The sequence below is a fragment of the Macrotis lagotis genome, chromosome X (genome assembly GCF_037893015.1).
Source record: "Macrotis lagotis isolate mMagLag1 chromosome X, bilby.v1.9.chrom.fasta, whole genome shotgun sequence".
NCBI lineage: Eukaryota > Metazoa > Chordata > Mammalia > Peramelemorphia > Peramelidae > Macrotis > Macrotis lagotis.
The window spans coordinates 238,429,925-238,443,791 of NC_133666.1; the positions used below are offsets into that span (position 1 = coordinate 238,429,925).

A 13,867-nucleotide genomic window follows, 5' to 3' on the forward strand; every position below is an offset into this window, starting at 1 on the left:
TAGGTATCTTAAGCATCATATCACTAACATATAGAAAACTGAAAGAAAGACAAGAAACTGAGGGTAAATATATAACACTGCCGTTGACCTAGGAGGCAGGAGGGGGGAAGAGTGTCTGAAACACTAAACTCAGAGAGTACTGATATTGGAGTTAACAGTACTTCTAAAATGGAAGACGAGTGCTTTTCAAAACTGACTGGTTTTTAAAAATAATTGCTTAAGAATGTATTGGGGGGGGGGGGGGCGACTAGGTAGCGCAGTGGATAAAGCACCGGCCCTGGAGTCAGGAGTACCTGGGTTCAAATCCGGTCTCAGACACTTAATAATTACCTAGCTGTGTGGCCTTGGCAAGCCACTTAGCCCCATTTGCCTTGCAAAAAAACAAAAACAAAAAAAATGTATTTAAGATGATGACTACTTTGTAGAGATTGAATGGGATTATAACATCAGAAAATAGAGAAGTCAGATGAACTTAACGGTAATTTTGCTTCTGTTCAGCCTTTGAATTAGGAAATTCTGCCTCTGACTCCGGGCAAGTCCCTTAAGCACTCTCTTCCTTAAGGTTTTTTATAAGACTGTAAAAGGATAAAGATTTGCATTGATAGAGGGAGTCTTCCTCAGCTTCTTATACCAGTGAAATCATAGGACTCATTTTTAAAAAAGCACTCAAAAGAGTTCAACTTTAGTGTTGTGACTGTTCAGTTGTTTCATTCATGGTCAGAACTTCATGAACTCATTTAGATAATGACATGGTTTGCCATTTCCTTTTCCAGCTCATTTTACAGATGTGGCAACTGAGGCAAAGAGGATTAAGTGATTTAACAAAGATCACACAGCTGGTAATTGTCTGAGACCAGATTTGAACTCAGGAAGATGAGTTGTCATAACTCCAGGCCCATGCTCTTTCCATTTTATCACCAGCTGCTCAACTTTAGTAGATTATCAGTAAAATTTAATAGAATGAAAAATAGATCTCGTGATCTGTATCCCCTAGAACTGGGCCATTTTATGCAGATATCTTAAACACTGGGGATATACAGTAAATTGGTTCTAGAGGAACTAGACTGACTTTAGGAAATTTCAGGGTGCTTTTGAAGATCTTACCCTTAACCCTGAAAGAAAAGTCTATCTTGTATTTGACAATATTCTTGAGTAGAGATTGTATCTCTGCCAATCATAGAAAACTAGTCTTCCAAGAATTAAAAATGCACATCCCTCAGAGAATATGTGGTCTACTTTAATAGTTATAATGTTACCACAGAAAAAATCAGAACCAGAACCAGAATATCAGCAGAAAAATGGATGACTGAAAAGATGAATGGGACTGGTCATATAGTATGGATATCTGAGGGATTGTTCCATTAGTATAAAATGTCAACTTAGAGGATGCTAGTCCCTAGCCTTCTAAAGGGTGAACCCTTTGTAGAGACAATTCTTAATGTTTAATTGTATACTAATAAACATAATAATACTTTTGAACAGTCTTCTACAAAGGGGGCTTGTCAAGGTTCTTTTATAAAGAGGTCAAGATGATTTTGTTGGTAGTGATCAAGTTTTGGTATTTGAGACAGCCTCTTTGATTTCCTTGCTAGAAAATTTAGGATTCTAGATACAAAGGAGAAAGAGGCCTCGGGGGCTACCTAGTCCCACCTGTCATCTTACAGATGAGGAAAGTGAGGCACAGGGAAGTTATATAAATAACTTGAGAGGTTGCAGCTACATGACTCAATGGAGATAACACTGGGACTGCAAGTCAAAAAAGATCTGAGTTCAAATCCAGCCTGCAGACTCTTTTTAGTAGTATGACTTTAGGTAAATCACTTAATCTCTGTTTGCCTCAGTTTTCTCAACTGTAAAATGGGAGTCATAGCCCCTGCTTCCCAGGATTTCTGTGAGGATTAAATGAAATAATATTTGTAAATCACTTAACAGAAACTTTAATAAATGCTACTTATAATAATTATTATAATCATCATCTTCATAATCCAAAATCATAAAAGTAAATGTCAAGAGATAGGATACAAACTCAGAATCTTAAATGAAAAGCAGTCTCTTTCCCCTATATCTCAGTAGTTAGAAAGTAAAGAGTATAGGTTGAATTAATGTCCAAATACTGAATCAAAATAGATGTGTTTAGTAGCATATAATCTATCTTTGAAAAATACCAGTTAGTGCTTTTCATGTACACAACTGAGAAGATAATCTGATTTCCAGAGTTCTGGTTATTGGTAAGTTTTCTGATGCGTATTGTTTGTCAGCATGATGGAAAAGTTAGTTCTGATACATGAGTAACTTAAAACTGAATCATTTCTGGGCAACTAGGTGGCGCAGTGGATAGAGCACCGGCCTTGGAGTCAGGAGTACCTGGGTTCAAATCTGACCTCAGATACTTAATAATTACCTAGCCGTGTGGCCTTGGGCAAGCCACTTAACCCCATTGCATTGGGAAAAAAATCTAAAAAAAAAAACTGAATCATTTCTTTCAACTCTAGTTGAATTGTCCTTGACTGAGATCTGGTCTTTTTAAAAAAAACAAAACTAAAAAATGATAATGCAGTTTTAATTTCATTTTTTCACTACTTGAACTATATTTCTTATAGGCAATACCCTCTTTTTCATTTTATTTTAAACTAACTAAAAGTTAAAGAACACGAATTCACTTTGCTTCAGCCTTGGATTCTTGACATGAATCAAAAGAAAATAAATTGTTTTGTCCTTTTCACATTCTAGATACCATATTCCTCAGCGTCTCCTGGGAATTATGTAGTAAGTACATTTGGGTTTGTTTGCTCATTAGAATTGATGTTACATTTTACTTAGGCAAAGAAATAGTTGTCCAGATGTTAAGAAGAGCCCTTGTGTATTGGCTGAGAAGTGAACATCTGATTTATGTTTAGCTGTTTTGTCTGCCATCTACAATACATATGTTGACGTTCATTAGCAGAACAGTTATCAATCTGGTCAGAATTGCCCTGAGTGCTCTGTTTTACTTCAACATATGTTCTTTATCCAGGATAATACATATTCCCTGTCCAATGATGAAGAGGACTTTCTCAGTTACATAGTGTTTCACTTGAACCTGCTTTTAAAGTTTAAGTAGATAGTAAACTTCCTCCTAAAATGTAGAGTGCATCATTCCAGCAAAACTACTGACAAGTCAAAATTAAAAGTTAGATTTTAGTTTATCTAGTTTTGAAATTCAAATGCCTCTTTTAATGTCCTTTTTATGTAGGAAATATTAAAGTCTCTAAAACTTTGAATCAACTTAACCACAGCTTAGTAGTTTATTCTTGCTGTCCACAGTGCTCCTTTTGCATAATTAGATTTTAATGCATTGGAAAAGCATATATAATTTATAGCTTACACTGATTTCTTCTCATCTCAGTAAAGAAGGTGAAATTTTAAAAAATAACAACAATATTCAGCCAAGAAACAGAATAAATAGAGGAAACTGGAAACCTTTGTTAAGGAGGCTTTCAGAAGTTTGTGACTTTGGCCGTTGTTGAGATGCATCACTTTGTTTATTTTCAATTAGCACAGGAAAAAAAAGAGAAATGTTTACTTGCTACCCCAGGGCTTTTTATAACTAGTGGTGTGTAAATAGATTTAAGTTTAAATTAATCACTTAAAAGGAGAAGGAAATTACTTAGGTATTTTAACTTCTAGTTTCCTTTTTTGAAATCTTAACATTTAAAAGTAAATTCACTTTTGGACATTCAAACAATGATTGTGTTCATTGTCTCTAATTAAACAAAACCCATTTTTTTCCAGAATTACATAAAATGTGAATACAATGGGAAGTAAGAAATGTTTGGAAAATGAATTCTTTTTAATCACTATAATTGTAATGTATAATAAGTAAAGTTTGTTGAACTTTGAAGGAAAGTTTAAGTGCCCTCCTGCTATTAAATGGGCTATTGGCACATCCTTTAAGATATTTGATTGACTGTCTACCAAGGCAAAGAGGGAAGTGTAGGTATTTAGCTGTTTTATGGTCAGTTTGAGCTCTAGATAATTCCATAACCAAAATCTGTTTAAATAAACCACATTAGCTGTGTGTATAGTAAATTGGTTAACTTTGTACCTTCCATATCTTCACTTTATTAACACACAGTCTTAGCATTGTAGCTGATTTCTAATTACTTAAGGAGAAACATCTACAAAAGATGTTGATATTTGTTGGAAGGAAGAAAATATTAGAATTTTTTAAAAATATTTTAAAAAGAGGAATGCATTTTATTTACATTAAATCTCTTAATATTTTCTTTCCTGCAAAACTAATAAATCACTGAGAAAGAAAAGTATTGAAAAGTAACAAATGCATAGGTAATTTTCATTGCAAAGATTTAAAAAACCCTATTAAATGGTTTCTCTTTTTACTTTATTATGTGATATGGTTATATTATTAATGATAGAACACCACTTCTAATTAAAGATTCATTACTTTTAGAATGCTTATCTATAGTGTTGAGGATTCTCACATATATTAAAGCTAAATCGTGTTTTGCTTAATGGTAAAATAAAATAGTGATATTTCACAGGAAGTAAATGGAGAAAATATTTTCCTTTGTTTTCAATCAAGTACTTTGCTAAGACAAATAACCTTCATTCTATATTGTTGTTATTATTAATGAAAGACCTTTTTTTTTCACTGAATATCTTCTTTAATTGTTTTTAGGGTCCTCCAGGAGGTGGAGGGCCACCAGGAACTCCCATCATGCCTAGTCCAGCAGGTATTGGAATACAAATGACCCTTGGGCATTGAATGGGTGGAGTAAATTCATAAAAGAGAGAGAGAGAGAGAGAGAGAGAGAGAGAGAGAGAGAGAGAGAGAGAAAACATTCATATACATCTAGGTGTACATACATAATTCTAATAGTTTAACTTCAACTCTGTAAATGCAATGATTTATTTCTGAGTTTCAGTTCAAATTCTTTAATAAGATGTTTATTTTAAAAGTTGCTAAACTTTATCAACATGAGGGAGTTGTATATGTAGAACTTTTAGAAAAATTTGTCTAACTAAATTTAGTCTTAAGATTCGTTGAGAGTAAAAATAAAAGATTTTATACAAATTTCCCAATTCATGAAATTGTCACAGAAAAAGTGAGTGATGTTTTCATATTCCTCACTGCTTCTGTATCTACATATAGCTGTGTATAATGGAACTTCTCTCCCAAATCTTTCAGGCCTAGGGATGCATGTAGGCCAGCCTTGAGGGTGCATATTAATTTAGAAAACCACAGATTATCATCATATATATTACATTGTATTTTTATTTACTTTGTTGAACATTTCTCAACCACATTTTAATTTGATTCAAAACTAAGGAGTTTTGCAGGCCACTGTCAGTCCAGATTATATCAGAAAGACTTATTTTTTCAGCTAGTATATTTGTTAGTAAAAAATTTATAAAAATCAAATAACTATCAATACTTTAAATTACTATTACTTGTGAAATTTTTATACAGAATTTTCAAACACATTAAATGTATAAATTATTAGTTTTTAGAAAACTTTGAAATGAGGTAGAAATAGTCTGATATAAATGTTTATATTCACTGACATTACTGAAAAAAAAATGCAAAGATAGTAATTATTCCAAAGGAGTTGTTCTGAAGACAAACCTTTCATGGATATCCACATAGAACTCCCTCAAGGAGAATATTGCAAAGTTCAATGAAGGCAGAAAGACATAAATTAATCTTATTGTCCATGTGTGAGTTATTGGCCTTGTTAAATTAATTTTCAATTATGAGGTTCATATTGCAGGACACTATGTTATTATAAACAATAAGGAAAAAATAAAACCTTGTGCATGTTCTTTCATTAGTTTGTCACTATATGATATTTCATAGGAAAAGGGACAGGGACTAGTATATAGGAACATCCCAGGTGAGGAAATTGTGGATACCAATACTACCTGGATCCTTCAGTTCTTAAGATAATTACCTAGAGCAACTAGAGGTGAAGTTTTTTGTCCAGGACCACACAGCCCATAGATGTCAAAAGAAGGTCTCAAACTTCCAGGCTGCCAAGCTTTCTCTCTCTTCTGACATTCTGCCTTCTCTGTGTGGTATACATAATCTCTATTTACTATCATGTAGCAACCCAAGACACAGCATGTACAGAGCAATAAAACATCGAATTAGTTTGAGCCTGAGAGGTTACTGTGTTCTAGGCTCCCAGATTCTCACTTCCAAAATGTATCATTTCATCCTTGGTCAGAGGAAAGTTCCTCACTAGATATCAGATGAGTGAGTGGCCGACTTTGCAATCCCATTTCTGAGGTAGATGCACAGAATCCCTGGTTAATGATACTGATTTTATTCTTCTCCCACTGGTGTTGGGTTGCATACAAAAATGGTGAATGAATGAATGAAAAAGAAAGTCTATCCCTCTGTCTTTTCACCTCATAGAGACTAGGAATGTGTGTTGATCTGTTCTCCTCTACACCTGTATTTACTCTACACAATTCATCTTCCCTTTGTACTTACCCAAAGACCAAAGCTGCTACACTTTACAAAGGTCTTTTTAATAATTTTTTTACCTTGAGTTATCCAATTTTTTGCTTTAAAAGGGGAGGGGATTTTATTTAGTTATTTTGGGGGGATGGTACACTGATACAAAAGTAAAAGTCAAATAACCAGACAACAAACTCAACTGCATGACCATGTCCAAAGAAGTCACAAATCTGCTGCAGGGATAACTAGCAGCTTTGAGACTTGGTAACACTAAAATGAATGAAAGAAGGTGAAAAGTCCTCTGACCCTTTATTCATTGTTAGTAAGAAAGAATCAGAAATTTTCTCATACCATTCACAGCCACAATAGTAGGCAAAAAAGTGGAACCATAGGTTCCAGGTCAAGAACCCTCTGCCAATTGCTGCCACAGCTATTGCCATATAGTGCTAAAATAATTTGTCTTCAACACTGAACCAATTCACATAGAATTAATGAATCTCTGGGCACAATAAATCCATTAATATAAGGCAATATTACATAGTTAATGATTGTTCTTAGAAGAAAAATTCCAAGATTTCTGCATCTTATTCACAGAAATATCCATTTGAAATTATAGAAATTAGAGAATTGTCATTGAATATAGATGTTTTAAAAGTGATGCTGCAATGGGAGATATGTGAGATAATTGTTGTACTTTATACTTATATGTATAGCTCACAGATTTTTTAAATTACTACATGTGTGTTTGGAAACAACTACTTAATGGCTGTGTTGGAAAAAAGTAGTTACTTTTAAACTTTGGTCAGGTGATTTGTTTATATTCAGATTGTTTAGGCTAGTTCTTGTCTTTTTCTTGGAACTAAGCCAGAGGATTCCTCTAGCTCTTGCTTAATTATTTGAATAAATTGAAAGAAAAAAAGAAATATTCTCAGAGCCTGAGGGAAAATGAGATACTCAATATAACTACTCTAGCTTTAGGAGATTTGGGATATATCTGCATATAGTCAATGAAGTGGAGAATTAAGGCAAGTATGTAGTTAATTCAATGAGAACAAATAATTTTACCTCAATGTTATAGATTTCTCAAGTAGTAGGTTCCTTTTTTAACCAGCATCATGCAAATAATCATCTCATTTCTTATCACTACCTATTTATAGGCTTTTAATCATAATGGGATTGAATTCTCAAATCATCTGAAAAATGACTGGCACCTATTTGTTAATAAGCCTTAATAATGCACATTTTAGATGATGCAGCTAAAAACATGTCTAAACATTTACACAGTCTTTCACTAGTTTTTCACTATGTAACACCTCATGTGTTTTGTTAATAAGGAAGGATATTAACAAGCTAATATTTTGTTTCAGATTCTACCAATTCTGGAGACAACATGTATACTCTAATGAATGCAGTACCTCCTGGACCCAACAGACCTAATGTAAATATGAATCTATTATTAGTTTTTCTTGATTTGCAGAGTCCTTCAGATTTGCAAAATCAGTTCTTTTAGACATTTTTAAAGAATCTAAACAATCTAGACAAAGCTACCAGAGGAAAATAAAATTCATTTCAAATTATCTAATTAAGTTGGTCAAAATTGTGAAATTCCAGGAATTCTGTATAATTGACACATTGAATAGATAATTTAAATTTCATAATGGTGACATTTGAAATATAATTTAGAATTTAAAAAACTATTAATGGTCTCTGACTTAACTAATTAAATTATAGAAAACAGGAATTCTGGGTAAATTGAAATAATTTATGTAATCAATTTTAGAGTTACTCTTTTTTTTAAATGTAGTGGTGACTTCCCCCCCCCCCTCACACTGAAAAGATTTTTATTATTAGCTGGATTATCCTGACATGTTCTGAATTAGAGCAATAGTATGTGCCTTAAGATTAGGAAATCTAGGCCCTATTTGTTAAAAAATGACCCAGTACTAAAGTAGTGATCCATATTTGAGAATTTACTTTTTGTCCCTGTAGTAAGCTTGAGATTGACAATATTTAGGCTTCAAGCTGTATATTATGTTCAAATCCTGATTTTTAAAATGTATAGTTTTTTTCAAAATGAAAGTATGTCATCAAAGCAAGTTTTTTGCAGGGTTGGCTTGTCCTGTCTAATCTCTTATCAGCAACTGTAATTCTAGAAATTGAGAATCCATGCAGTAAAATCTAGGGCCAAAAAAGGAATCCCAGCTCTGTTACCTACTAATTTTGTGATCTTATGTAATCATTTTGCCATTCTTGGTCTTAGTTTCCTCATCTGTAAAATTGGGAATGATAATATTTGTACTGTCTTACAGGGTTATTATGAGGATCTGGAACAAACAATTATAATGTTAAACTTAACATCTCTCAAAAAAATTTTTCTTGATCTTTAGAGCAAGAATATGGGTATAATGTGTAAAAGAAATGAGATCAATGACATAGCACTTTATAAATATTAATAAAGTACTATATAAATGCTAGTTATTATCCTTTGGAAGTATGACTATAAATTATTGCCATGCTAACAGTTGGCAATTAGAAGTATCATTTGTGATGCTGGCATGGCACTTGAAAGAACCCTGTTGACACAAGCCACCTAGATGTGAAGTGATACAGATTATAAATTCTATTCCATTTAACATGAAAATAAAATCCCTGTCAGGATTTTTAGAAGCTGAGAATTTGGGAATAACAAAGCTTTCGTATAAATGTACCCATAAAAAGAAATCTACCAAACATGAAAATCCCTACTCATGTAATTTTTTCATTCCATTTCTCAGATCTATTTGATAAAATTCTAATCTGATTATGCTAACAACCAGTAATGGAGGAGAGATTAGAGAAATCAACAGGCTTTCTTGATCTTCCCAGCTGATAGAGCTTCTTCCTTGAATTACCTTGATTTATTTTTATATATTTTATGAATACTAACTTTAATGTTATGATAATAGCCTTATTTTAAGTTTTGCAACTTTAAAGACCTCATTTGATCCTTATAATAGCCAGATAAGATAACTGAGTACAGCATTATTATTAAAAATGATATTTAAGTCAAACAGTTTGAGAGGTTTATTATTATTATTATTATTATTATTATTATTATTATTATTATTATTCCCATTTTTATAGATGAGGAAATTGGAGCACAGAGTGATTAAGTGCCCAATTCTCTGTGCACTTGTGCCCCTTACTGCTACATATACACATCCTTTTGTCTTCAAATTTTCTATTGAATGTTGACTTACTGACTGCATCATCTATGTTTTCATATCCCCAGCACCCATCCAAATGTCTGGCAGACAGTGGGTGATAAATAAACATTTATTGACTCATTAAATACACATGAAAAACACTGTAGTAGCTGCAAAGTTTCATGACAAAATCTTTGTCCTGAAGATGATTCTCAGTCTAAGAATGACACAGCTGAAGCTAAAGGTGGAAGAACATTGAGAGAAAGCTTTGAATTTATCACTTTTAAGTGAAAAATCCTGTGTTCCTCCTCAGAGTTGTTTTTTAATGGATGCTTGATTACTGAGGACTGAATTGTGCCCAGACTTTGATTTAAGCTTTTAAATTTATGATCAATCATTTTCATTTTTTAAAATAGTTTCCAATGGGCCCAGGATCAGATGGTCCAATGGGTGGATTAGGAGGAATGGAGTCACATCACATGAATGGATCTTTAGGTAAGGAAGTTAACTATAATATTTAATTGTGATAGTCTTAATGTAAGATGATAACAGATTTTGTATTATTGGTACCTGAATTTTATCTGAAATTATAAAATAAGTGCTCAGGTCCAACTGTAGGTTCACATTTGTAAATTAATGGTCAAAGAGAGTATTGGTTAAGTACCATTTGCATAACTGTTCTTTTTAAGAGCTAATACCAACAGTGACATTGTGTCTCCTATTAGAAGGCCAACAAAATCTCAGCATTCATTTTTGTGTTGAGACTTGTACTCTCTTCCACTTTGAAAAGTCCTGTAAGCTGTTGTTTTTCAATTTCTTATACATAAAGTGAAAAAGTTAATTATCATTTACCTCTTTGAGCTGACTGTTATGAAAATTAAAAATTAAATGCTTCCCATGTAATTTCTTTAAATAAAATAACTGATTTTTAATTCTTAAAAAGTCAAGCTATGCAGGTTGTGTTAATTATGTATATTATGCAATATATTGTTATATGTGTCAGCATCTATTTTTACAATCTTTTAAATTCTATTACCCAGCATTCTATCATCTAAGCCTGAACTCCTCCTAAGTGCTTCCCCTGTACAATGGCCAGAGAGGTTCTTAATGATGATTTTGAAGCAATGCAAGATCCTGCCCTAGCTCTTGAGTCATCTCAGAATAATTAAGTCCCATTCAGATCAGCCTGAACACTCAGTTCTTTGTATGTTGTTCAGATTCTTGGAAAATACTTGGTTAATATGGGGTACATTGAATAGCAGATCTCCAGTACTTGAGAGAACCCTCTAAGGAGGATCTGTAGAAGGCTAACGGACAGAAGGCAGGATGGTTGTGATTTGTAAGGTCCAGGAAGACAGAAGTGGCAAAGACCTGAGAGGACTCTGCTCACCAGAACCCTGAAATCACCATCCCAATACTCCATCTCTTTTTGCTGACCAGCTAATATAATAGGATCATTGATTTGGAGAGAGAGAAAGAACCTTAAAGACCAAACCCCTCATTTTATGGAAACCCTCAATGATACCAAATGATTTGACTTAAGATCCCATAGGTTATTAGTGATGAAAATCCGGTTAGTTTAACTGCAATCCTTTTCTACTGAATCATTTGTGCTAAGAATGAGGAATTTATTGACTTTCATGATTTTCAAGGGGCAGCTAGGTGATGAGTCAGGAAGAGTTTCTCTCTGACCTTAGACACATGCTAACAGTGTCATGCTATGCAAGTCACTTAACTTTGTTTCCCTCAGTTTCCTCATCTGGAGGATGGAATGTAAAAATGATCTGGAGAAGGAAATGGCAAAACACTCCAGTATCTTTGCCAAATGAGATCACAAAGGGCCAGAGGCGACTGATTTTCAGTTGTTATTACCACATAAATGATAGATAATGGAGAGGAGATGAGGAAAGAAAACTCCCAGAATAAAGAAAATAGCAGAACTACAATAATATGAAGAGAAAATTTGATTTATTGACACAGTGGATAAAGCACTGGACTTAGGGACAAGAAAGACATATATTCAAATGCTTCCCATGACATCTTTTAACTGAATGAGTCATTTAACTTCCCAGAATGTTTTCCCACCTGTAAAGTGAGAATAATGTTTACTTATCTTATACTACTTTTGTATGATTCTTTTGAAACTCAGATTAGATATTTAAAATGCTGTGTGAACTTTAAGGCATTGCTTGGTGTCCATTCTTATTACTATGGAGAAATTTATTAAATTGCACAGGATGAGATTAGGCACAAATAGTTGTAATCAGTACCAATGGCAGAAATGCTCGCATCTGTAAGATCATTGAATTCATTGAAGTATTTTGGAATCACTTTTAGGATTGTTCCCATACTGCCTAAAAATATCTTAAATAAATATATTCTGCACTTTAGCTTAAGATTAGTGGCATGTTGCAGTATTTTCAAACCTAATAGCTATTTCTTTGACTATCTGGTCTGTGCCTTTGACTAGCATGTGGAAGAAAAGTCCTAAAGCTTTTAACTCTGCATATTATAGTTGGAAAAGTAAATACTGTTTAAACTTCTAAATGGTAATTCTTTAAAATGTAAAAGTGTTTATTTCTTAATATATGCACCAGAAACAGTGACTAAAATCCTAAAGATGACTCAAAATGTTGTAATCTGAGGGTTTTCCATGTCATATCACAAATTTCACTACACCAAAGGGAAAAAAACCTACTTTAGTAACTATGTAAATAGAATTTTTAAATCCTGTTGTTTCTCAAAAGATATTGATGTTCCCATGGCAACTGAATTCTAACAGGAGCTTCATTCTTTGTCATATTCCACAATCATAATCACTGCAATTTTTGAAGGCAAAATATTTCCTGGAGTTTTTAGTATATTTTGAAAAATGAAAGGTCACAAATACATATTTCAGCACTTTATTTTTTTTAAATTCTGTAAAGGGTGGCTAGGTGGCGAAATGGATAGAGCACTGGCCCGGGAGTCAGGAGTACCTGAGTTCAAATCCGACCTCAGACACTTAATAATTACCTAGCTGTGTGCCCTTGGGCAAGCCACTTAGCCCCATTTGTCTTGCAAAAAAAAAAAAAACCTAAAAAAATATTCTGTAAGAACAGTGAGTTTCCAGAAGGAGTCAGAACTATTTACACATTGATTATAACTGTGTGAAAAAAAAAAAAGTTCTGATCGATTCTGACTGAATTCTGATTAATGAAAATGGCAAGTAATCATTTAAGAGAAGTAATGCTGAAGCATACCTCTCCCTCTCTACAGACAAGTAGCAGACTTTAGGAGTGGGATAAAGAATTGCTTCATTCCTTCCTGTGAGAGGGCAGCCTATAAGATGTCTTTGGGGGACACATCCACACAGTAGCAAACACATCCAGTCAGTTTTTCAGCCCTGTCTGACTCCTTGTGATACCATTTGGGGTTTTCCTGGCAAAGTCACTGAGTGGTTTGCCATTTCCTTCTCCAGGTCATTTTGCAGATGAGGAAACTGAGGTAAACAGGGTGAAGTGACTTGCCCAAGGTCACCCAAACAGTTAAGTGTCTGAGGCCAGATGAGTCTTCCTGACTCCAGGCCTGTCACTCTGCACTATAGCACCACCTCACTGGTTCTATGTCAGATAGAAAATTTGGAAAATATAAGGATTGTTAAAGGGTCATCTCAGGATCTATAGGAAAACAATGTTTTTTTCAACTTTGATTTGTTCATTAGCAAGCATTTAATAAGTGCCAAATAATCACCAAGCATTGTGCTAAGAGCTAGAAATACAAAACAAGACAGCAATGGTTCTTCATCTCAAGAAACATTGCAGTGGAGGTGATAAGCATGCAAGCTATGAAGAAAAGATGGAAGGTCATCCTAAAAGGGAAGGCTTTCTGCAGAAGGTGGGATTTGTGCTAAATCTTGAAGAAAACCAAAGAAACAAAAAGGTGAAAGTGAAGGGTGAAGAAGGGATTCTGGGTGTGGGGGGCAGCACGTTCCAAGTCAGCCCCTTGGCTGGATCGTAGAGGGTTAGAGTTAGAAACACTAGGAAGGACCAGGTTAGGAAGCGCTTTCAATGCTAAATGTGGGGCTTTTCTAATTGATTCTGGAATGTAAGGGTTGCCCTGGGGTTTACTTACTAAGGAATGTGAAATAGCTAGACCTGTGTTCAATGAAATCACTTTGGCAGCTAAATAGAAGATGAATTGGAGAGAGGAGAGAGTTGAGTCAGGGAGACTCTCCAAT

At 33.9% G+C, this 13,867-nt stretch overlaps 1 protein-coding gene across 4 annotated transcripts in view; it reads left to right on the forward strand.

Moving 5' to 3' along the window:
• The window catches only part of SSBP2 (single stranded DNA binding protein 2), a 404,380-nt gene that overhangs the window by 365,281 nt on the left and 25,232 nt on the right, over positions 1–13,867 (forward strand). For all 4 annotated transcript variants that reach the window (XM_074204890.1, XM_074204891.1, XM_074204893.1 and 1 more), the window contains 4 exons: positions 2,731–2,766; positions 4,679–4,733; positions 7,831–7,901; positions 10,065–10,143. In XM_074204890.1, coding sequence (XP_074060991.1) covers positions 2,731–2,766; positions 4,679–4,733; positions 7,831–7,901; positions 10,065–10,143 — 241 coding nt within the window. The remainder of the gene's footprint in view (positions 1–2,730; positions 2,767–4,678; positions 4,734–7,830; positions 7,902–10,064; positions 10,144–13,867) is intronic.